Source organism: Pristis pectinata, chromosome 44 (assembly GCF_009764475.1).
Source record: "Pristis pectinata isolate sPriPec2 chromosome 44, sPriPec2.1.pri, whole genome shotgun sequence".
Lineage (NCBI taxonomy): Eukaryota > Metazoa > Chordata > Chondrichthyes > Rhinopristiformes > Pristidae > Pristis > Pristis pectinata.
The window spans coordinates 1,284,515-1,309,255 of NC_067447.1; the positions used below are offsets into that span (position 1 = coordinate 1,284,515).

The following is a 24,741-nucleotide window of genomic DNA, read 5'->3' on the forward strand; positions in this document are numbered from 1 at the left end:
ACAGGGTATTGATAGACTGCAGACCTGAGCTGACGACTGGCAGATGGAGGCCAACCCGGACAAGTGCTAAGTGATGCACTTCGGGAGATCGAATTTGAAGGCAGAATATAAGATTGATGGCAGGAATCTTAGCAGTGTGGAGGAACAGAGGGATCTTTGGGTTCACGTCCGCAGATCTCACAAGGTTGCCGAACATGGCGATAGGTTATTAAGAAGGCATATGGTCTGTTAGCCTTCATTAGTCGGGGTAGTGATTTCAAGAGCCGCGCGGTGATGTTGCAGCTCTATAGAACTCTGGTTGGACTACACTTGGAGTATTGTGTTCAGTTCTGGTCGCCTCATTATAGGAAGGATGTGGAAGCTTCAGAGAGGGTGCAGAGGAGATTTACCAGGATGCTGCTTGGATTGGAGAGCACGTCTTATGAGGCGAGGTTGAGTGAGCTGGGGCTTTTCTCTTTGGAGGGGAGGAGGATGACAGGTGACTTAATAGAGGTGTACAAGATGATAAGAGGCATAGATAGAGTGAACAGTTAGAGACTTTTTCCCAGGGTCACAATGGCTAACACGAGGGGACATAATTTTAAGGTGATTGGAGGAAGGTATAAGGGGGATGTCAGGCGCAAGTTTTTTTTTACAAAGAGCGTGGTGGGTGCGTGGAACGCACTGCCTGCAGAGATTATGGGGGCAGATACATTAGGGACATTTAAGTGACTCCTAGATAGACACATGAATGATAGAGAAATGGAGGGCTATGTGGGAGGGAAGGGTTAGATAGATCTCAGGATAAAATGTCGGCACAACAGTGTGGGCCGAAGGGCCTGTACTGTGCTGTCATGTTCTATGTTGTATGCTTATATTTAGGGGCAGAGATTGGAATGTTATGTTGCAAAGTTAAGACAACTTGTTCCGCTCCACTTGGAGTACGGTGCGCAGTTCTGGTCTCCATGCAAGGATGTGATTGCGTCGGAGATAGTGTCGTGGAAATTCAGCAGGATCTTATGAATTCTGCATGTTCTGATAGGAGAAACAAAGGACTGCCGATGCTGGAATCTGAAAGGGAAACACGGTGATGCTCTGGGAACCCAGCAGGCCAGGCGGCATCCATGGAGAAAATCAGGCGGCCGATGTTTCGGGTCAGGACCCTTCTTCAGGACTGAAGATAGGAAAAGGGGGAGCCCAATGTCTAGGAGGGAAAAGCAGAGCAGTGATAGGTGGACTCAAGCGGGGAGTCGGGGTGGGCACAAGCTGGTGATTGGTAGATGCAGGTCAGAGAGATTGATAGACCGGTGGGGAGAGCAAATCCTCCGGGGGATGGGTCAAAGGTAAGGATGGAGGGGAAATAGGGTAGAAAAAAGAGAAGTTTGGGAAAGAGAAAAAGCATAGTTGGGGAGGGGGGATTGTGTGGTGGGCAAGGGGTGTGGGGATTACTTAAAGTGAGAGAATTCAGTAATGATGTCGATAGGCTGTAAGGTTCCAAGACGGAAAATGAGATGCTGTTCCTCCAGTTTGCGCTTGGAATTCTCCTGGCAGTGGACGAGGCCGAGGACTGACATATCAGTGATAGTGAGGGGGGGGGGGGAGTTGACGTGACCGGCAACGCGGAGATGCAGGTCGCGGTGACCGACAGGGCGCAGGTGTTCTGCGAAACGGACACCTGCTCTGCGTTTGGTCTCGCCAGTTTAAAGGAGGCCACACTTGGAGCACCGGATGTAGTAGATGCATTCAAGTTGGAGAACTTGAATTACAGGGCGACATTTTTTTAGCCAGTTTTCCCTGGAACGCAGAAAGCCGAGGGGCGACCTGATAGAAATTTATAAGGTTGTGAGAGACATGGATAGGGCAGGTGTTCGTTTATATTCCATGTGGGTGGGGGGTATCAAAAAACACAGCGCACGGGTTTAAGGAGAAAGAGGTGAGTTATCAAGGGGATTTGGGCGGTAAGTTCAATTTTCACGGAGACTAGTTGATATCTGGAACATATCGGAGGAGGTGGTGAAACCAGTTACAATTGCTTTGTTTAAGGCAAGTGTACGATGCTGGTGCGGGCAAGTTGGATAAATGTATATGGACAATGAATCCAAAACATCCTTTTTTGATACTTCTACCAGTTGAAATAAGATTTTGATACCTATGCTGTATATGCCTCTCATAATCTTACTAAACTAAATAGAATTATAGTCACTGGTCCCAAAGTGCCCCTGCACTGAGACATCAGCCATTTCCTCGGCTTCAGTAACCGGGGTGAGATCGAGTGGATCCCCTTTCCCCAGTAGCGCCATCTACAGATTTCTTGAGAAATCTTTCCTGGACAACGCTTCAAAAATCCCGGCCCATCCAATCCCTCAGGTCTTTGTCAGTCCCAGCCAACACCAAGGAAGTTAAAATCACCTACTTTTCCAACCCTATTGTTCCGACTGCTGTATGCTACCTTCTTCAAAAACTAGAGACCCTTTAATTGAGATTTAATAGGAACCTGAGAGGCAACCTTTTCCCACCCAGAGGGCGGTCTGGACAAGGAGTGCCCCGCCAGAGAAGGCGGTTGAGGCTGGTTCATTCGCAAAGTCTGAAGGGCTATTGGACAGTTGCATGGATGGGCAAGGTTTGGGGGAAACATCGGCCAAACCCAGGCAAATGGGACTAGCTTAGATGGGACATCTTGATAATCATGGACCAGTTGGGCCGAAAGGCCTGTTTCCGTACTGCACGAATCCACCACTCCCGATATAATTCCCGCTGACTATGGGGGGGGGGGGGGGAAGGAGGGATAGTACAATCCCATCAAAGTGATCGCTGTTCTTTCGTACAACCCATATAGCCTCATTGGTCGATCCGCCGTGCGGATATCCACCGGCGATCGCGCACCCCGTCCCCTGCAAGAATATTGACCTGCGGTTTGTTAAGACAGGGGAATTCGTTCCGTGGCCGCCTCTGTTTTTTTGCTCCCTTCTCCCTCTGACCACACCTGGGGCTATGGAGAGAGACAGGGTCAACGCTGACTATCAATCACCCATTTACACTCATGCGGCGCCGATCCATTTCATAATTCTTCCCACATTTCTCGCCAACTCGCCCTATATCCTGCCATTCACCTGCAAACTATGCCCAGGTTTACAGCGGCCAATTAACCCAACAACCTCCCCCTCCCGGCTTGGCAGTGAACCGGGGCACCCGGTTGGGACACGGTCGCTGAGAGAACGTACAAACTCCGCACAGGCGGCAGTCGGGATGGAGACCCGGGCCTCTGGGTGCCGCTCTGTCGCCGCTCTCTGGGTATAACAATCCCACGGATCCCTGATACTCGTTTCTGTTTCCCATTCCCAGCTGTAGAGCAGAGCCCCATAGACGCCATCCAGCTGGGCATGGTGGAGAACTCAGCCGCCTACATCTTCACCCAGAGCGAGGCCTCCGACCGGTTGGCCATCGGCTACCTGGTGGAGGAGAGGAGGATGAACCATTTACTTGACCAAGTGTGGCTGTGCGCACTGAAGAACAGGGGGTACGCCCCAGTCCCCCAGGGGCTGCGAACGGAGCACATGTTGGCTGTCTTCGCCTACACGGAGAGCAAATGCAACAACTTCTACAGCGTGTTCAACCGGGCGGTCAGGTCGTACGGAACCAACGACGAGGTCTACGCGGAGAAATTCCCATTCAAGAGCTTCCATTATCTTCTGTCGGTTGCCCTCCATAGACTGAGAGGTATCTCGGCCAGTGAGCCGGAGACGACCTACAGAGGGATGGGGAGGCTGGTCGTGGGCCAGAAGGGATTGAACATGAGATTCGGCTACTTCGCCTCTTCCTCTCTGGATATAAACATCGCCATGAAATTCTCCAACAGAACTTTCTTCGAAATCAGCTCTCAGCTGGGCGCACCGATCCAAAAATACTCGCGTTACCCGGAGGAGAAGGAGGTGTTGATACCACCCTACGAAGTGTTTATTGTCACCGAGTCCTTCACCAGTAACGGAAAGGCCAACATTTCTCTCAAGGGGGTGGGGATGACCGGGATCCCGGTGAAAGTAGAGCGGGGCAAGCGCGGCGAGATGAGGGTGATGCGGAGTGAGGGGGCCGCAGTGTCCGCAATGGCAGGGTTGTGCGTCCTGGCGTTTCTGGGTCCCATTTCTTTGTAAAGCAGCGGCAAAACGATTACACCTCCTTATCATCACCTCGTCAGCTCTCCTGCAGAAAGACCTACCTGTACTTTAGGTAAAGGGATCCTCCGACCCTGAATCGGAAAATAGATATTGAACAGAGAGGAGGGCATGAGGCGGGACCGACCAAGTATCTGCATTAGAAGAACCCCTCTGGGCTAAATCGTCCAATAACCTCTTTCTACAACGTCCAAGGTTTTACAGTCACGGAATCGTAGATTTGTAGCGCACACGCAGGCCCTTCGGCCCCTCACGTCAAAGCCCACGAAATTGCCTGTCTACACTGATCGTATTCCCCGCTCCGGTTCAGGAGGCCGTAAGTAACCTCGAGGACCAGCGAGTTATCTCGTCCCGGGAAACCTGCCATTCGACGGCACCAACATCCAACGCTCCATCTTTATGTCGATCGCCCCATCCTCCGTCCGTTTCGTCTCTCCTCCTGATCTGCCCAGTTCCACCGCACCAGACAACCCATCACCCTGTTTCCCTCCCCTTCCTCCACGCACCCTGTCAGCGCATCAACGGCACACTCCTCCCTCTGGGTCCCCTCCCTGCCACTGTTCCCTCCTGCCCCCTCCCCGCCTGCCTTATTCGTTTTCCACACTCAACCCTCCTCTCCTATCAGACTGCACCACCGGAAGCCCTCTGTCCCCTCCACCTCTCACCTCTCCGCTCTCTTCTCCCCTCGCTCCCTTCACTCCTCTCTCCACTTCCTCCCTTCTCTCCCTCTCCACCCTCCCTCTTCTCCTTTCCCTCCTGTCTCCCCCTCCCTTCTCCCCTCCCTCTCTTTTCCCTCCCTCTCTCCTCTCCCTCCCGTCTCCCCTCCCTCCCTTCTGCACTCAGGGACTCGCCCGGAAACGTCGAAATTCCATTCCCCCCCCCACGGATGCTACCTGACCGGCTGAGTGCCTCCAACCCCCTACAATCCTCTTCACTCTACTCACAAGACAGCGGAGTCCTTCCCACCCAGTTCTATTTCTGCAGATGCCTCACAGGAATGTTGGTGTACATTTGAGAATCCTTAGTCCTAGTTAGAATACCTGCTCTCCAGGAGAAATGTTATATTCGGTAAAAGAAAAAAGAATATCCTCAGTGATCAGTTCTCAAAATTGCTGTTAAATACACTCTGGTTTTGTGAGCACACTGAACACTTGACCATTGTAAACACAATGTAATACCAACTTGTCTGTTGAGTTCATAGATTATAGAACTGTACAGCAGAAAAACAAGACCCTTTTGGCCCGCATTGTCCATGCCAACGACTTAGCCTTATCGACCTTAACCTCATTTGCCCGCATTAGACTCATATCCGTCTCTGCCTTTTGTACACAAGCACCTGTCCAAATACTTGTTAAACGTTCCAGTTGTGTCAATCCCCACCACCTTCTCTGGCATCCCATTCAGTGTATGAAAATTTTATGCCCGAGACATTTAAATTTCTCCCCCTCACATTAAACCTGTGCCTTATCGTCCTAGACTCCCCTGCCTGACTATCCACGCTACTTATTCCCTTCACAATTTATTCCTTTTTTTCTAACCGCTGCCACATCTCCTCCAGGTTCTAACTTCATTTGTAACCCCCTATCACGCCCACACCGCACCCGCCCCTCCCGCCTTTGACTCCTGGGATATCAGGTCTGGCCGATTGTTGCCCTGCCCATTATACAGGGCAAGGACAGTCAGGCTGCCTGGAGGAGAGGAGGGAGGGAGGGACGAAGGAGTGGCTCTCGGACGTCGGTGTGGCTGGGTGGGTGGAGAGGAGACAGAAGCAAAGTCAACCCTGTCTTTCCCTAGTCAGTGGCCGGGCGAAGATTGCGTGTCGTGTAACGGGGTGGACGAGTGGTGCCTCTGAAGCGCAGGCAGCCGGAAGGCGGTCGGAGTGAGAAGGCTCCCTCCTCCTGATCTACCCAATTCCTCGTACACTGACCCCAGACCCCTCTCCGTCACACTCTTTGCCCTTCCTCCATCCACTCCGTCTGCTCAACACCAACACACACCTCCCACGAGGCTCCCCTCCCTCCCTCTGCCCTCACTTGCCCCACGCCACCTCCCTTATTCGGTTCCATCCTCCTCCTTCCTCTCCAGTCAGATCCCACCATCAGTAGCTGTTCTTCGCCTCCACCTATCACCTCCAAGCTCTTGTCTCCATATCCAGTCTCCCCTCCTCCATCTTCCCATCAATAACCCACACATGCGCCCACGCATCACTCGCCAGCCTTTGCTCTACCCCTGCACCTTCACCTCTTCAACCTGTCGATCTCCCCTCTTTTCGTCCAGGCCAAGGGTCTAGTCCCGAAAGGGTCGCGTCCATTTCCCTTCACGGATGCTGTCTGACCTGCTGAGTTCCTCCAGCGTCTTGGCCAGCATGTCTCCGTATCCTCTGATGCCCATCCACCTGGATCGCAGCCCCTGCATGAGGACCGTGAGGCTAAAAGCAAACGATAAGAGCAGCACCTCATATAACCCCTGGGTAGTTTCCCCTCCTAGGGCCTATTTCAGTGCCCCCCAACTGTCTCTGAAACGTAACAAAGTAACAACGCGTAGAAACAGGAGCGTAAATCACCAGCGCCTCTTACTTCCTCAGGAGGCTAAAGAAATTTGGTTTGTCCCCTTTTGACTCTCACCAACTTTTACCGATGCACCATAGAAAGCATCCTATCTGGATGTATCACGGCTTGGTACGGCAACTGCTCTGCCCAAGACCGCAAGAAGCTTCAGAGAGTTGTGGACACAGCCCAGCGCATCAGGAAACACCAGCCTCCCTTCTTTGGACTCCGTCTTTACCTCTCGTTGTCTTGGTGTAGCAGCCGGAATAATCAAAGACGCCACCCACCCGGGACATTCTCTCTTCTCCCCTCTCCCATCGGGTAGAAGGTACAGGAGCCTGAGGGCACGGACCACCAGACTAAAAGACAGCTTCAACCCCACTGTGATAAGACTATTGAACGGTTCCCTTATACAATGAGATGGACTATGACCTCACGATCTACCTTGTTGTGACCTTGCACCTTATTGCACTGCACTGCATTTTTTCTGTAGTTGTGACACTTTGTACTGTTATTGTTTTTACTTGTACTACACCAATGCACTTTGTACTAACTCAATGTAACTGCATTGTGTAATGAATTGACCTGTACGATCGGTATGCAAGACACGTTTTTCACTGTACCTTGGTACAAGTGACGATAATAAACCAATACCAACATCAAACGTTAATTGTTGAATGAGAGCATTTGGAATACCGTGTTCAGTTTTGGTCACTCTGTTCCGCAAAAAAAAAAAAATGCTTTTAATCTGGAAAGAGTACAGAGGGAGATTTACGTGGATGTTGCCGGGACTGAGTTACGGAGAGTGGTTGGGCAGGTTGAGGGTTATTTTGTTTCGAGCGTAGGAGAATGAGCAGTGATCTAACAGAGGTCAAAAGACATCACGAGGTGCACAGATAAGGTGAATGTGAACAGTCCTTTCCCCAGTGTTGAGGAATCAAGAACTGGAGGGCACAGGTTTAAGGTGAGAGGGGAAAGATGTAACAGGAACTTGAGGGGCAACTTGTTTCACCCTGAGAGTGGTTAGTATATGGAATGAGCTGCCAGCGAAGTGGTTGAGACACGTACATTAACAACATTTAAAAGTTACTTGGACATGTACATAGCTGGGAAAGGTTTATGTGATATGGACCAAACGCGGACATATGGGGCCAGCTTAGATGAGAATTTTGGTCGGAATGGACGAGTTGCGCCGAATGGTTTGTTTCCGTTCTTCATGACTCTGTGACTTTATGACTCCACCTACATGACTGTCTTCCAGTCACCCCGTCTAAATAGAGTGGAGTTCGGTTGACGAACTCCGGAATCAAAACAAACCTTATTGATAGAATATGAAACTGGACACGGAAGATCGAACAGTGTAGCACAGGAACAGGCCCTTCGGCCCACGCTGTCGGTATCGACGATATTGTCAATGTTGAAGCGTAAGGTTTCTAAGATCGGATCAATTGTTCTATCATGGATTTCCAAATAGATTCCCAGGAATGGTGTCCCTGATCACGTCCCGGTCAGAATCTCTAATCGGAGACCCAGATGCGAATGGGACTAGAACACTCCCGACCCGCGCACATCAAAGCAATGACATATTGTATTACAGTTTTGCCTCACATTCTCCGCCCGGAGACCCATTCAACAAGGGATCGACATCATTGCGTTAGATTTCTATGGAATAACGTGCATATCCATGGAGAACGGGGGCAATGGGGATCTGTTCTTCCCTGCGTGGCCTACGCCCACTGAGAGAACCGGTGAACGCAGTGACGCTCAACGTCGGATCGCTGAAAGCGATGACGCGATGGTGGGAAGCGCGATCCAGGGCTTCGCCCGGAATGATGTCACGAAGGCGCAGTGGTTTCCTTGGCGACCGGTGACGGCAGTTAGAAGAGTTACATGCCATCGTTAACTTCCCTTGTTATTCGGGACGGTGAAGAGCCGCAGACGATTGAACGAGTATCATTCGGGATGCGTGCAGATTGAGGTGCCCCGTATGAACCAACCACGTTTCTCGCCGGAGAGAAGCACAGATGTTGAACAGGACGTGGTGGATGTTGCTAGTGTGAAATGATTACTGCAGAAAATATTTAGAAAAAATAGATGCATTTACAACAGCGAGATGCAACAGAACATGACAGGGACTATATTTTTATGGTTGTAAACTTAGGTGTACTGTGGCTTATTTCCTAATTGGTCTTTGACACCTTCATATTCTGGCTTCTGCCCTCTTACTTTCCAGTCTCGAACGAAGGGTCTCGGTCCGAAACGTCGACGGTTTATTTCCCTCTACGCATGCTGCCTGACCTGCTGAGTTCCTCAAGCACTTTTCTGTGAGCGTGTTGCTCCAGATGCTAGCATCTGCAGAAGTTCTTATGTCTCGGTCGTTGACACAAACTTGGGAGTTATATTGAACTGTGATGCGGATAAGTAATGGAATTCAGGAGATACATTTGTCCGCATGCATTGCGGCTGATCAGTGGAAGGAGCTGGTAACAAGGGAGAGTTATAAACGGAGGAGCCTGGTGCAATGAGCCGGCGAACCTCACGGGTTGTCCACCTCAACTAATCAGACCAGAGCTCCCTTCACAGCAGAGGAGGGTCCAAATCGTAGGGTCCCAGGTGAAGGCAATGAACGGCAACCAAGTTGCCCAGGACAGCTTAAAAACTGCTTGGGTTCTTCGAGAGTAAAGCTTGTCAGAAGGAAGGGGAGTTGGCCAGGGCGTGCTCAGTGGGTTTCCCACTGCTTGTTATTGATTGAACTGTCACAAAATTTCAAAATTCGGTAAGCTCTCCAAGTCGTGTTTGATTATTATCCATTGATATTAGAGTCATAGAGCACAGATGCAGTAACGTCTCATGCCGATCATGTCCGCCACCCAGCTCGGCTCAAGATAATGCCCTGGTGTATTAATAATTTATGTCTATAAAAATGACTATGAGCATGTCATCCGTGGTGATGTCAGGAAAGTTCACCAGCGTCTCTGCTTCCTCAAGAGGCTGAATAACTTCGGTATGTTCCCTTTGACCCTCACTAATTTTTATCGAAGCGTCATAGAAATCATCCTATCAGGATGCATCACGGCTTGGGCCGGCGACTGCTCTGTCCGGGACGGCAAGGAATCGCAGAGAGGTGCGGACACAGCCCAGCGCATCACGGACACCAGCCTCCCCTCCGTGGACTCTTGTCTACACTTCTCACCGCCTCGGGAAAGCAGCCGGCATAATCAAAGACCCCCACCCACCCGGAATTTTGTCTCTTCACGCCCCTCCCATCGAGAAGGAGATAAAAATGCCAGAAAGCACGTACAACCAGGCCCAAGGACAGTTTCTATCCTGCTGTTATAAGCCTATTGAACTATCTCCCAGTAAGACAAGATGGACTCTTGACCTCACAATCTGCATCGATATGACTTTGCACCTCATTGTCTGCCTGCATTGCACTTTCTCTGTAACTGTAACACTTTATTCTGCATTCTGTTATTGTTTTACATTGCACTACCTCAATGCTCTGTTGCAATGAAATGATCTGTGTGAACGGTATGCAAGACATGTTTTTCATTGTATTTCGGTAGAGATGACAATAATAACTTAGCATGAAAATGACGCTATGCATGGCATTGAACGAGCTGTGTTACGTGCGGGAATTGACTGCCAATTCAAAATCAGCGCCTGAGCAGGGACTTGAACCCTGGACCCTCAGATTAAAAGTCTGATGCTCTACCGACTGAGCTACCCAGGCTCTGCAGTGATGTTACTCCAGAGCGCCCACCAGTGGGTGAACCCAACAGTCACATCACCTGTGGTTCTGCATTTTTCGTCTCCAGTGACCAGAACTGTCCACAGTGTCCAAAGTGCGGCCTCAGCAACAACTTATACAACATGATGTTCCAACTCCTATACTCAGTGCCCTGACTGATGGAGGCCAGCGTGATAAGTGCCTTTTTTTCACCACCCAGTCTACTTATGTTGAAGCTTTCAACGAACTATGCACTTGTACTCCTTGGTCCCTCTGTTCCACTACACTTCCCGAGTGCTCTATCATTCATAGCATAAGAGCTACGCTGGCTTAACTTTCCGAAATGCATCACCTCACACTTATACGTATTTAAACCCGTTCGCCACTTCCCAAACTGTTCAAGACCCCCCTGTGATCTACGATGACCTGCTTCACTATCAACAACACCTTCCGATAGCGCGTCATCTGCAAACTTACTTGTCAGACCTTGTACATTCGCATCCAAATCATTGATAGCAATAACGAATAGCAAGGGTCCCAACACCGACCCCCGGGGCACACCACTAGTCACCGGCCTCCATTGTGAAATAAACACTCTTCAGCCACGCCACTCTGCTTCCTACCTCCGAGCCAATTTTGAATCCATCTAACTATCTCTCCACCGATTCCACGGGACTCAACCTTCCAGACCTCTTCATCCCTGAGAAAACAGACCCATCCTCTCCAACCTCTCCTCGCAACTCAAGGTCTCAAACCCGGCCAACATCCTTGTAAAAATGTTTCTGCGCCCTCTCCAGGTGAATGACATCCTCCCCGTAGTGTGGTAACCAGAACTGAATACAGTACTCATTCATCGGTCTGACCAACCTTGTATGCAGTCGTAAGGTGAGGTCCCAACATTTGCCAGTTTTTATCTGGGAGCTTCTCCCTGTCGAACTGTTTAATGATCTCTTGAGATCGGGAGAGAGATAAAAGGGGGCGAAATTGAAACGGGTTGGACGTGGTGAATATATGGTTCGAGCAACTGTGTGAAGCAGTTCGTTGTATCTTTGGATTGAAAAACCAACGCCTGAACAGGGACTTGAACCCTGGACCCTCAGATTAAAAGTCTGATGCTCCACCGACTGAGCTACCCAGGCCCTGGAGAGGTCTCGCCCCAGATCGCACACCCACAGCGAAGCAGGCCCAACCCACTTGTCTTCTGCAGGTTCCCTCTTCAGGGAGAGGGGTCCAATACTAGAGGAGCAGAGGTTGAGGTTGAGAGGGGAAAGATTTAAAAAGGACACGAGGGGCAACTTTTTCACGCAGAGGGTGGTAGGTATGTGGAACGAGATGCCAGAGGAAGTGTTTGAGGGAGGAAGAGTGTCATTTAAGGAGGACCTGGATACGTCGATGGATAGGAAAGGTTTATAGGGATAAGGTCTAAACGAGGGCAAATGGGACCGGCTTGGTGGGCACGATAGTCGGCAAGGACGCGTTGGGCCGAATGGCCTGTGTCGCTGCTGTTTCACTCTACACAGGATGGCCTTGATCTGTTGCTACCTCACCCTTGAGTGCTTCTCGTCCTGCAGATGAAGACTTACCCGCCAGAAAATGTTCCCACTCTGCGTGTGCTCGCTCCTTCCTTGTGGGAATGACATTGGCCCGCCTTCAGTGCCAGACCTGGTGGATCCCGATCCTTCTCCTTGTAACGTTTCTCCAAGGTCTGTTTCCCCGGGAGATGGTCGTAGACACATTTCTGTTTCCTTCTGGGATCATCAGAGATATTTCCCCTTTGGAACTATTACACCAAGACATATATCACTGAAACACGCCGCCTGATGCTATTTATACACAGAAACATTTTCCGGTGCAAAGACTTGAGACATATAACGATCCAACACAGGAACAGGCCCTTCGGCCCATCTTGTCTGCGCCGAGCGTGATGCCGAATTAAACAGAACCTATCTATCTGTGTAGGATCCATAACCCACCATACCCTGCATGTTCAAGAGCTAACGAAAATCCCTCTTGAACGCCCTTACCTTATCTTCTTCCACAACCACCCCTGGCAGAGAGTTCCAGGCACCCACTACTCTCTGTGTAAAAAATACCTGCCCCACACCGCCACTGCAAGCTTTCCCCTTCTCCTTTTGAAGCTCTTCCCTCTCGTATTTGACATCTCTGCGCCGGGATAAAGACTTCAGCTGTCTATGCTATCTATGTCTCTCATACTTATTTTTAAACCTCTATCAGGTCTCCCCTCAGCCTCCGCCGCGCCAGAGGAAACAACCCAAGTTTGTCCAACCTCTCCTTATAGCTCATGCCCTCTCATCCAGGCAGCAGCCTGGTGAACCTCTTCTGCTCCCTCTCCAAAGCCTCCCCATTCCGTCCGGTATTGGAGGCGACCAGAAGTGCACACGGTACGCCAAGCGAGGCCTGACCAAAGTTTTAGACCGCTGCAACCTGACTTCCTTCCTGCTATACTCAAGTGCCACGCCCGGGGAAGGCGAGTATGCCATCCGGCTTCTTTATCACTTCTTTATACTTGCATTGCATCTTCCAGGGAGCCACGGACTTTCACCACAAGATCCCGCTGTACAACAACACTGTTAAAATATCATGCCGTTAACACTGTAGAATATTACAGCATAGTACAGGCCAATCGGACCACAAAGTTGTGCCGACATGTTATCCTGCTCTAATATCTATCTAACCCTTCCCTCCCACATAGCCCCTCATTTTCCTATCATCCACGTGGCTAGCTAAGCGATTCTTGAATATCCCCAATGTATCTGCCCCCACAACAGTGTGCTGTCCCTTAATATTTCATTTCCCAAAGTGCAAGTCCTCAAGTGCCATTTCTCCACCGATGTAGAACGTATAGAAAAACCTACAGCACAGTTCAGGCCCTTCGGCACACAAAGCTGTGCCGAACGTGTCCCTACCTTAGAAATTACTAGGTTTACCCATAGACCTCTATTTTACTCAGCTCCATGTACCTCTCTAACAGTCTCTTGGAAGACCCTATCGTATCAGCCTCCACCACCGTTTCCGGCAGCTCATTACACGCACTCACCACTCTCTGAGTAAAGAACTTACCCCTGACATCTCCTCTATATCTACTCCCCAGCACCGTAAACCTATGTCCTCTTGTGGTCACCATTTCAGCCCTGGGGAAAAGCCTCTGACTATCAACCTGATCAATGCCTCTCATCATCTTACACACCTCTATCAGGTCCCCCCTCATCCTCCGTCTCTCCAAGGAGAAAAGGCCAAGTTCCCTCAACCTGCTTTCATAAGGCATGCTCCGCATTCCAGGCAGCATCCTTGTAAATTTCCTCTGCACCTTCTCTATGGCTTCCACATCCTTCCTGTAGTGAGGTGTCCAGAACTGAGCACAATACTCCAAGTGGGGTCTGACCAGGGACCTATACAGCTGCAACAATACCTCTCGGCTCCTAAATTCAATTCCCTCCTAAATTCAATTGTGACTGCTCTATATACTGCTGTAACCGTTGACGAACTTCTTCTACACCTGCAACTTAATCAATTGTTACATGTGCCAACCCTGGAGATTATCCCAGACAGTTAGGGATAACTTGAGGAAGTGGCGAACGGGTTTCAATACAGATGAATGTGAAGTGATGCTATTTGAAAAGTCAAACCAGTGTAGGACATACACTATGAATGGTGGGGCACTGGGGAGTGCAATGGAACAGAGAGACCCAGGAGTACAATTGCATAGATCTTTGAAAGTGACCACAGGTAGACAGGGTGGTAAAATAGGCGATTATCACGCTGCCCTTCATCAGTCAGGGCATTGAGTACAGGCGTTGGGACAGGTGGTTGTATTAGTCGTTGGCGAGGCAGCACTTGGAGTACTGTGTGCAGTTTTGGTGACTTGTGCCGAAAAGTGCAGAACGCAGGTGGTGTGACGATTGGGTTCACCCACTGTTGGGCGTCCTAGAGCACCATCACCACACAGCCTGGGGAGCTCAGTCGGTAGAGCATCAGACTTTTAATCTGAGGGCCCAGGGTTCAAATCCCTGTTCAGGCGCTGCTTTTAAATTGGAAGTCAATACCCGCACGCACCATAACTCCTTAAATACCACGCAAACAAAGCATCAATTTCCTGTTTGGTTTTTATTATTATCACATGTACAGAGGTGCAGTGAAAAACTTGTCTTGCATACAGTTCATACAGATTATTTCATTACATAGAGCATTGAGACGAGCATGCCGTCCGCCTATTTAACACCCCTTTCCACTTGTATTGCCACTTTGAGGAGCCACGGACTTCCACCACAAGATCCCACTGCGCATCAACACTGTTGATTGTCTTTCCGTTAACATTGTAGAACGTTACAGCACAGTACAGGCCCTTCGGCCCACAATGTTGTGCTGACATTTTATCCTGCTCTGAGATCTATCTAACCCTTCCCTCCCTCAGAGCCCTGCGTTTCTCTATCATTCATGTGGCTATCTGAGAGTGTCTTATATATCCCCAATTTATGTGACCCCACAACAGTGTACTCTCCCTTAATATTTGATCTCTCAAAATGCAAGGCCTCAACTGCCATTTATCCGCCCATATCTGCAACCTGTCTGTATCCTGCTGTATCCTTTGACGAAGTTATCATCCTCCCACAATTTCACTAGTTTTTGAGACGTGTGCGAACCCTGGAGATTATCTCAGGCACATTTTTTCGGGACTATTGTTGCCGGTCTAAACCCCAACGTATGTTCCCAGGGGCACTTTATCCCGGAATTTATCCTCATATATTGTTCTATCTCACCATGTTATTTCCCAGGAACGTGTCATTTTCACTCTCGTATTTCCCGCCAGAATTATTGCCGACAGATATCCCCCTGGTCTATATTCAGTGGGTCTTTCCACGGAAATATTTCCTCAGGCTCTATTTACCCCGGGCAGATTGCTTGAACTACTTCATGACTTGTGTCCCCGTGGTAAGTGTATCCTGAAGCAGAGAAGCACATAATCTGCTTGCAACAGATATTTCACAGATAGTGCACGGTTGTGTCGCGGTTAGCGTGCCGCTATTACAGCGCCAGCGACCAGGATTCAATTCCGGCCGCTATCTGTAAGGAGTTTGTAGGTTCTTTCCCCGTGTGGCTCCGTGGGTTTCCTCCGAGTGATCCGGCTTCCTCCCACATTCTAAATAAGTACAGGTCAGGAAGTTGTGGGCATGTTACGTTGGCGCCGGAAGCATGGTGACACTTAAGGCTGCCCCCGGAACACTCTGCGTAAAAGATGCATTTCACTGTGTGTTTCGATGTACATGTGACTAATAAAGAAATCTTATCTTATGGGTGAGACTAGAACCGGGAACACGGCCTCAAGATTCGGGGGAGTAGATATAGGACGGAGAAGACGAAGAACTGCTTTTACCAGAGAGTAGTGAATCTGCGGAATTTTCTGTCCAGGGAAGCATCAGCGGCTACCTCATTATATTTAAGGCACAGTTGGATAAACTTTTACGTAGCAGCGTAATTAAGAGTTCTGGAGTAAAGGCAGGTAGGTGGAGCTGAGTCCACGGCCATATCAGCCATGACCTTATTGAACGGCGGAGCAGGACGGACGGGCCAGGTGGCCTCCTCCTGCTCCCGTTCCTGACGTTCTTATCAAAAATATGTACAAAGAAAGGTTTTCTACCCCATTCCAAAGACGTACGGGTCAGGAAGTTGTGGGCATGCCATGTTGGCTCCTGAAGACTAGTGACACTGGTGAGCTGCTCCCAGAACACTCTACGCAAAAGATGCATTGCACTGTGTGCTTCGATGTACATGTGACTAATAAAGATATTTCATTTTTTTCCCCGGGACTGTATTCCACCCCCCTCCCATCCATATGTATTACGAGTTCCCCTCCCCCCGGATTTTTTTTCTACGGAGATGATCCAAGAAGCATTTCCCTTCCTCTCTTTAACTCAAGAGATTATTCTTGAAATATTCGCTGTGGGAACATTTACACTGGAGACTGTCCCAGAAACAATCACCTGCACAACCTACCCCGAGATGTACGTCAGGAACATTGGGTTATTTCTCCCCGAATATCCCCGTAAATGCCTCCGAGCCTCTTTGCATAGCGATGTACCCAGACACATTTCCTTAGATGTATACGCCGTGGGTACTATCCAGAAAAAGACCCAATTCAATTTGGTCCATTCGTATAGTCATAGAGATATACAGCACGGAAACAGGCCATTCGACCCAACCGACTTACCCCGCCCAAGATGTCCCATCCAAGCTCGTCCCATTTGCCACCGTTTGGCCCATAACCTTCCGAACCTTTCCCTTCCATGTACCTGTCCAACCGCCTTTTAAAATCCGTTATTGTTCCTGCCTCACGGTAGTTCTATCGGTTAGCGCAACGCTTTACAGTGCCATCCACCCGGGTTCAACTCCCGCCGCTGTCTGTCTCCCCGTGACTGTGTGGGTTTCCTCCGGGTGCTCCGGTTTCCTCTCACATTCAAAAGCCGTAGAGGTTGGGAAGTTGCCGGCATGTGAAGTTATGTGAGCGCCGAAAGCGTGGCGACACTTGTGGGCTGCCCCAGAGCACTCTGTGCAGAAAGATGCATTTCACTGTATGTTTCGATGTAGACGTGGCTGATAACGATATCTTATCTTATCTGATGAACCCCTTCCTCTGGCAGCTCAATCCACATGGATACCACCCTTTGTGTACAAGAGTCGTCCCTCAGGCTCCTGTTAAATCTCTCCCCTCTCACCTTAAACCTGCGCCCCCCAACCCCCGGAAAAAGAGTTCATTCACCGTACCTATGCCCCTCATGATTTTGTCTCGCTCCATAAGCTCACCTCTCCGTCTCAGACTGACGCTGGACATTCTCCTTGGAACGATTCCCAGCAACCCTCCCTTATTTAGTTCCACTCAGCACCTTCCTTTCCTGACAGACACCATCATATGCGGCACTTTGTTGTCTCCGCCTATCACCTTCAAGCTTCTTCATCTTCATCCGCCCACTCCCCCACCTGACCCTATCTGCCAATCAACCCCACCTCACCTGGGTCCACCTGTCGCCTGTCTCTGTCTTTCACCTCTTTGTACCAGCCATCTTCCCTCTGTACCCACAGTCCCGATGCAGGGTCTCGACGCGAGACATCGACAATCCCATTGCCTCCTCCACAGGCGCTCCGCGAGCTCAGCGGGTCGAGACAGAGAGAAACAGAGAGAGAGAGAGACAGACAGACAGACAGACAGACTCAGAAACACAGAGTTAGAGAGACACAGACACAGAGAGACTCAGAGAGACAGAGGCTCAGAGAGAGAGACAGAGAGACACAAAGGCTCAAAGGCACAGGGACACAAAGACACAGAGAGACACAGAGAGACTCAGAGAGTGACAGAGAGACAGAGAGACACAGAGAGACACAGAGACTCAGAGACACAGTGATTCAGAGACACAGGGACAGAGAGACACAGAGAGACAGAGACTCAGAGACACAGGGACAGAGAGAAACAGAGAGAGTCAGAGACTCAGAGAGACAGAGAGACAGAGTAGAGCGACACAGACTCAGAGACACAGAGAGACACAGAGACTCAGAGAGACTCAGAGACACAGAGACTCAGAGAGAGAGACAGGGACACAGGGATAGAGAGACACAGAGAGACACATAGAGACTCATTCTTAACAGCTTTGAGGAAGCTGATTGACTAGCTTAGGAAGTTGTAGAAAAACCTCACCTTGCTTTGCCCCCCAACCCCCTCACCGAAGCCGGGTATTCACCAAAGCCCACAGTTAGACAACCAGAAGCAATTTGACCACGCCGTAGTCCCTCTCAAATTGGCCGGTACAAAATGTAAGTGACGACGCATTGCTAAGGTGTGGGAGACACAACCCCACACACACAGCGAGAGAAACATAGAAACGAAAGGAAACGGACCACGCACGGACAGACAGACTCATCACGACATCATTATATCAGAGGCGGACCAGAAACATACACGATGTGAGGGAGGGAGAGAGAGAGAGAGAGAGAGAGAGAGAGGAGAGAGAGAGAGAGAGAGAGAGAGAGAGAGAAGAGGAGAGGGAGAGAGAGAGAGCGGAAGAGGAGAGGGGGCAGAGAGAGGGGAGAGGAGAGGGGTGAGAGAGACAAAAAACAGAGAAGGGGAGAGCGACGGAGAAAGGCAGAGAGAGAAGGAAAGAGACAGAGAGAGAGGAGGGAGAAAGAGGAAGTGAGAGGGGAGAGAGAGGGGGAAAGAGAAGCGAGAGAGGGGAGGAGAGAGAGAAGTAGAGGGACAGAAATTGAAAGAGATAAGAGAGAGAAAGAAAAAGAGAGAGGAAAGAGAGGGGAGGGAGAGAGGAGGAGAGAGACGGGGAGAGAGAGCGGGAGAGAGAATGAGGCAGAGAAGTGCTTACAAATGCAAAGAGACGCTGCGATACGCAGCAAAAAAAGAGTGAGAGGCAGAGAGAGAGAGAACAAATAAACAGTGGAAGATCAGAGAGACAACTGGGAAATACACACACACACACACACGCGCACGCACGCACACACACACACACACACACACAATATACACAAATATCACACGGACACGCACAGAGAACACACACACTCACACACAGAATACACACACAGAACACAGGCAAACACACAGAACTCTCACACACAGACAGAAAAACAGAACACACACACACACACAATCAATCGCAAAGAATGTATCAGGAGCACGAGATAAGAGATGGAGCGACAGAGAGAGAACCACACACAGAAGTGGAGAGAGAGGGACACACACAAGCAGAGGATGAGGGACACACACACAAGCAGAGAGAAAGGGATAAACACGCAAGCGGAGGGAGAGGGACACAGACACACAAGCAGAGAGAGGCAGGCACACACACACGCGGAGACAGGGACACACATTAGGAGAGACTGAGGTCACACACACAAGCTGAGATTGAGGAACACATACACAGGCAGAGAGAGAGAAACGCATACACAAGCAGAGAGACGGGCACAAAAACACACAAGCAAAGAGAGAGGGACACACGCGCAGAGAGAGAGAGGGACAAACACACAAGCGGAGAGAGACACACGCACAAGTGGAGAGAGAGGGACACACACAAGCGGAGAGAGAGGAACACACACATACACACACAAGCAGAGAGAGAGAGGGACACACACAATCGGACACTGAGTGACACATACATAAGCGGAGGGAGGCACACACAACGCGCAGAGTGGGACACGTAAAGTGAACACACACACGAGCAAAGAGGAACACACACACACACACAAACGGAGAGAGGGGGCACACACACGCGGAGAGAGACACACACACAAATAGGGACAGGGAGACAAACACAAAGAAAGTGGGACACACACAAAAGCAGAGATTGTCACTCCATCTGTACTAGCCACAGTGTGTCACTACATCAGTACTGCCCCACAGTGTGTCACTACATCAGTACTGCCCCACAGCGTGTCACTACATCAGTACTGCCCCACAGCGTGTCACTACATCAGTACTGCCCCACAGTGTGTCACTACATCAGTACTGCCCCACAGCGTGTCACTACCTCAGTACTGCCCCACAGTGTGTCACTACATCAGTACTACCCCAGAGTGTGTCATTACATCAGCACTGCCCAACAGTCTATCACAACATCAGTACTGCCCCACGGTGTGTCACTACATCAGTACTGCCCCACAGCGTGTCACTACATCAGTACTACACCACAGTGTGTCACTACAGCAGTACTACCCCAAAGTCTGTTACTACCTCAGTACTGCCCCACAGTGTATCACTGCATCAGTACTGACCATCAGTGTTTCACAACATCAGTACTGCCCCACAGTGTATGACTACATCAGCACTGTCCCATTGTGTGTCACTGCATCAGTACTGCCCCACTGTGTGTCACTACATTAGTACTGCCCCACAGCGTATCACTACATCAGTACGACCCCACAATACCTCATTACATCAGTACTGCCCCACTCTGTGTCACTTTACGAGTAGAGCCCCACTCTGTCACTACATCAGTACTGCCCCACTGTATGTCACTACATTAGTACTGCCCCACAGTGTATCACTATATCAGTACTACCCCACAATACCTCATTACATCAGTACTACCCCACTGTGTGTCACTTTATGAGTAGAGCCCCACTGTGTCACTACATCAGTACTGCCCCACAGTGTATCACTGCATCAGTACTGACCATCAGTGTTTCACAACATCAGTACTGCCCCACAGTGCATCATTACATCAGTACTGCCCAACAGTGTTTCAGTACATCAGTGCTACCCAACAGTGTCTCACTACATCAGAACAGCCCCACAGTGTGTCAACCCATCAGTAGTACCCCACAATATCTCATTACATCAGTACTACCCCACTGTGTGTCACTTTATGAGTAGAGCCCCACAGTGTGTCACTACATCAGTACAGCCCAACAGTGTTTTAGTACATCAGTATAACCCCAGAGTGTATCACTACATCAGTACTACCCTACAGTGTGTTACAAACTCAATACTGCTGCACAGTGTATCACTACATCAGAAAGCCCCACAGTGTGTCACTACATCAGAAATACCCCACAGTGTGTCACTACATCAGTATCGCCCCATCAGAGTGTCACAACATCAGTGCGGCCCCACAGTGTGTCACTACATCAGTACGACAAGAAGTGGATCAGTACTGCCTCACAGTGTGTCAGTAAATCAGCATTACCCCCAGAGTATATCACTACATCACTACTTCCCCACAGGGTGTCACATCAGTACTACCCCACAGTGCGTCACTACATCAGTACTGCCCCACAGTGTATCACTGCATCAGTACTGATCATCAGTGTTTCACAACATCAGTACTGCCGCACTGTGTATCACTACATCAGTACTGTCCCATTGTGTGTCACTGTATCCGTACTGCCCCACTGTGTGTCACTACATTAGTACTGCCCCACAGTGTATCACTACATCAGTACTTCCCCACAATACCTCATTACATCAGTACTACGCCACTGTGTGTCACTTTATGAGTAGAGCCCCACAGTGTGTCACTACACAGTACTTCCCCACAGTGTATCACTGCATCAGTACTGACCATCAGTGTTTCACAACATCAGTACTGCCCCACAGTGCATCATTACATCAGTACTGCCCGACATCGTTTCAGTACATCAGTACTACCCAACAGTGTCTCACCACATCAGTACTGCCCCACAGCGTGCCACTACATCAGTACTACCCCACAATATCTCATTACATCAGTACTACCGCACTGTGTGTCACTTTATGAGTAGAGCCCCACAGTGTATCACTACATCAGTACTACCCCACAATACCACATTACATCAGTACTACCCGACTGTGAGTCACTTTATGAGTCGAGCCCCACAGTGTGTCACTACATCAGTACTGCCACACAGTGTATCACTGCATCAGTACTGACAATCAGTGTTTCACAACATCAGTACAGCCCCACAGTGCATCATTACATCAGTACTGCCCGACAGTGTTTCAGTACATCAATACTACCCCACAATATCTCATTACATCAGTACTACCCCACTGTGTGTCACTTTATGAGTAGAGCCCCACAGTGTGTCACGACATCAGTACTTTCCCACAGTGTGTCACTATATCAGTACTGCCCCACAGTGTGTCACTACGTCAGTACAGCCCCACAGTGTTTCAGTACATCAGTATAACCCCAGAGTGTGTCACTACATCAGTACTACCCTACAGTGTGTTACAAGCTCAGTACTGCCCCACAGTGTATCACTACATCAGAAATGCCCCACAGAGTGTCACTACATCAGAAATGCCCCACAGTGTGTCACTACATCAGTGTCGCCCCATCAGAGTGTCACAGCATCAGTACGGCCCCACAGTGTGTCACTACATCATACTACAACAAGTGCATCAGTACTGCCTCACAGTGTGTCAGTAAATCAGCATTACCCCCAGAGTGTATCACTACATCAGAAATGCCCCACAGTGTGTCACTACATCAATACTACCCCACAGTGTGTTACATTGTCAGTACTTCCCCACAGTGCGTCACTACATCAGTACTACCCCACAATGCATCAATACATCAGTACGGCCCCACAGTGTGGCACTATATCAGTACTGCCCCATAGTGTATAACTACATGAGTTCGACTGCACAGGGCATCACTACATCAGTGCTGCCCCACAGTGTAGCACTACAGCAGTACTGCCCCACAGACGTGCCACTTCATTAGTACTGCCCCACGGTGTATCAATACATCAGCACTGAACGACTGTGTGTCAATGCATCAGTACTGCCCCACAGTGCGTCAATACATCAGTACTGACAACAGTGCATTATTACATCAGTACTGCCCCACAGTGTCTCAATACAACAGTAGTACCCCACAGTGTCTCACTACATCAGTACTACCCGACAATGCCTCATTACATCAGTACTACCCCAGTGTGTGTTATTTTATCAGCATAGCCCCACAGTGTGTCACTATATCAGTACTGCCCCACAGAGTGTCACTGCAACAGTACTGCCCCACAATGTTTCAGTACATCAGTACAACTCCAGAGTGTGTCACTACATCTGTACTACCCCATAGTGTATCACCAATCTGTACTGCCACACAGTGTATCACTACCTCAGTACTACCCCACAGTGTGTTACTAGCTCAGTACTACCCCAAAGTGTATTACTACGTCAGAACTGCCCCACAGTGTGTCACTACATCAGTACTGTTACACAGTGCATCACTACATCAGTACCGCCACACAGTGTGTCACAACAGTACTACCCCACAGTGTATCACTACATCAGTACTGCCCAACAGTGTGTCACGACATCAGTACTTCAACAAGTGTATCTGTACTGTCTCACAGTGTGTCGGTAAATCATTATTAACCCCAGAGTGTATCACTATATCACTACTGCCCCACAGTGTGTTACTACATGAGTACTACCCACAGTGTGTCACTACATCAGTACTGCCCCACAGTGTGCCACTACATTAGTACTACCCCACAGTGTGCCACTACAACTGCACTACCACACAGTGCGGTACATTGTCAGTAGTTCGCTATAGTGCGCACTACATCAGTACTACCCCACAGTGGATCACTACCTCAGCACTGCCCCACAGTTCTTACTACATGATTACTGCCCCACAGTGTGTCACTACATCAGTACTGCCCCACAGTGTGTCACTACATCAGTACTGCCTCATAGTGTGTCACTACATAAGTACTGCCTCACAGTGTGTCACTACATCAGTACTGCCTCACAGTGTGTCACTACATCAGTACTGCCCCACATAGTGTCACTCAATCAGTATTGCCCCACAATGTGTCCCTCGATCAGTACTACCCCCCAGTGTTTCACTACATCAGTACTACCCGACAGTGTATCAGTACATCAGTACTGCCCCCCAGTGTTTCACTACATCAGTACTACCCGACAGTGTATCTGTACATCAGTACTGCCCCACAGTGTGTCATGACATCAGTACTACCCCACAGTGTATCAGTATATCACTACTGCCCCGCAGTGTTTCAGTACATCAGTACTAGCCCAGAGGGTATTACTACATCAGTACTGCCCCACAGTGCGTCACTACGTCAGTACTACCCCGCAGGTTTACTGCATCAGTACTGTCCGACAGTGTATCACTAAATCAGTAGTGCTCCACAGTGTAGCTCTACATCAGAACTGCCCCACAGTGTGTCATACATCACTACGACCCGACCGTATATCACTACATCAGTGCTGCCCTGCAGCGTGTCACTACTTTCGTACAGCCCCACAATGTTTCAGTATATCATTACAACCACAAAATGTATCAATAAATCAGTACTGCCTCATAGTGTGTCACTACATCAGTACTTCCCCTCAGTGTTTCAATACATCATTAATGCCCCACAGTCTGTCACTACATCAGTACTCCCCCACAGGGCATCACTACATCAATACAGACCCACAGTGTTTCAGTACATCATTACTACCCCACAGCGTGTCACTACATCTGTACTACTTCACACTGTGTCGCTACAGCAGTACTCCCCCACAATGCCTCACTTCCTCAGTTTACGGCACTGTGTGTCACTGCATCAAAACTGCTCCACAGTGTGTCACTACATCAGTACTGCCCCTCAGTGTGTCACTACATCAGTACTACCCCACTGTGTGAAATTAGATCACTGCTGCCCCACAGTGTTTCAGTACATCAGTACTGCCCAACAGTGTATCACTACATCAGTACTCCTCCACTGTGTCACTACATCAGTACTACCCCACAGTGTTGTCACTACATCAGTACTACCGCACAGTGTATCACTAACACAG

General features: G+C 49.5%; 1 protein-coding gene and 3 non-coding genes across 5 annotated transcripts in view; 2 read left to right on the plus strand and 2 right to left on the minus strand.

Annotated features, from left to right (window-relative positions):
* LOC127566690 (ecto-ADP-ribosyltransferase 5-like) overlaps positions 1 to 7,358 on the plus strand; it is a 23,374-nt gene extending 16,016 nt beyond the window's left edge. For both annotated transcript variants that reach the window (XM_052009253.1, XM_052009252.1), the window contains exon 3: positions 3,322 to 7,358. In XM_052009253.1, the coding sequence (XP_051865213.1) occupies positions 3,322 to 4,127 (806 nt within the window). In that variant the 3' untranslated portion in view covers positions 4,128 to 7,358. The remainder of the gene's footprint in view (positions 1 to 3,321) is intronic.
* A 2,996-nt stretch (positions 7,359 to 10,354) lies between these two features.
* On the minus strand, positions 10,355 to 10,427 carry trnak-uuu (transfer RNA lysine (anticodon UUU)). Its single transcript has one exon. It is a non-coding gene; the product is annotated as a tRNA-Lys (tRNA).
* Positions 10,428 to 11,490: 1,063 nt separating this feature from the next.
* trnak-uuu (transfer RNA lysine (anticodon UUU)) lies at positions 11,491 to 11,563 on the minus strand. The gene has a single exon. It is a non-coding gene; the product is annotated as a tRNA-Lys (tRNA).
* Positions 11,564 to 14,390: 2,827 nt separating this feature from the next.
* On the plus strand, positions 14,391 to 14,463 carry trnak-uuu (transfer RNA lysine (anticodon UUU)). The gene has a single exon. It is a non-coding gene; the product is annotated as a tRNA-Lys (tRNA).
* The last annotated feature ends 10,278 nt before the right edge of the window (positions 14,464 to 24,741 follow it).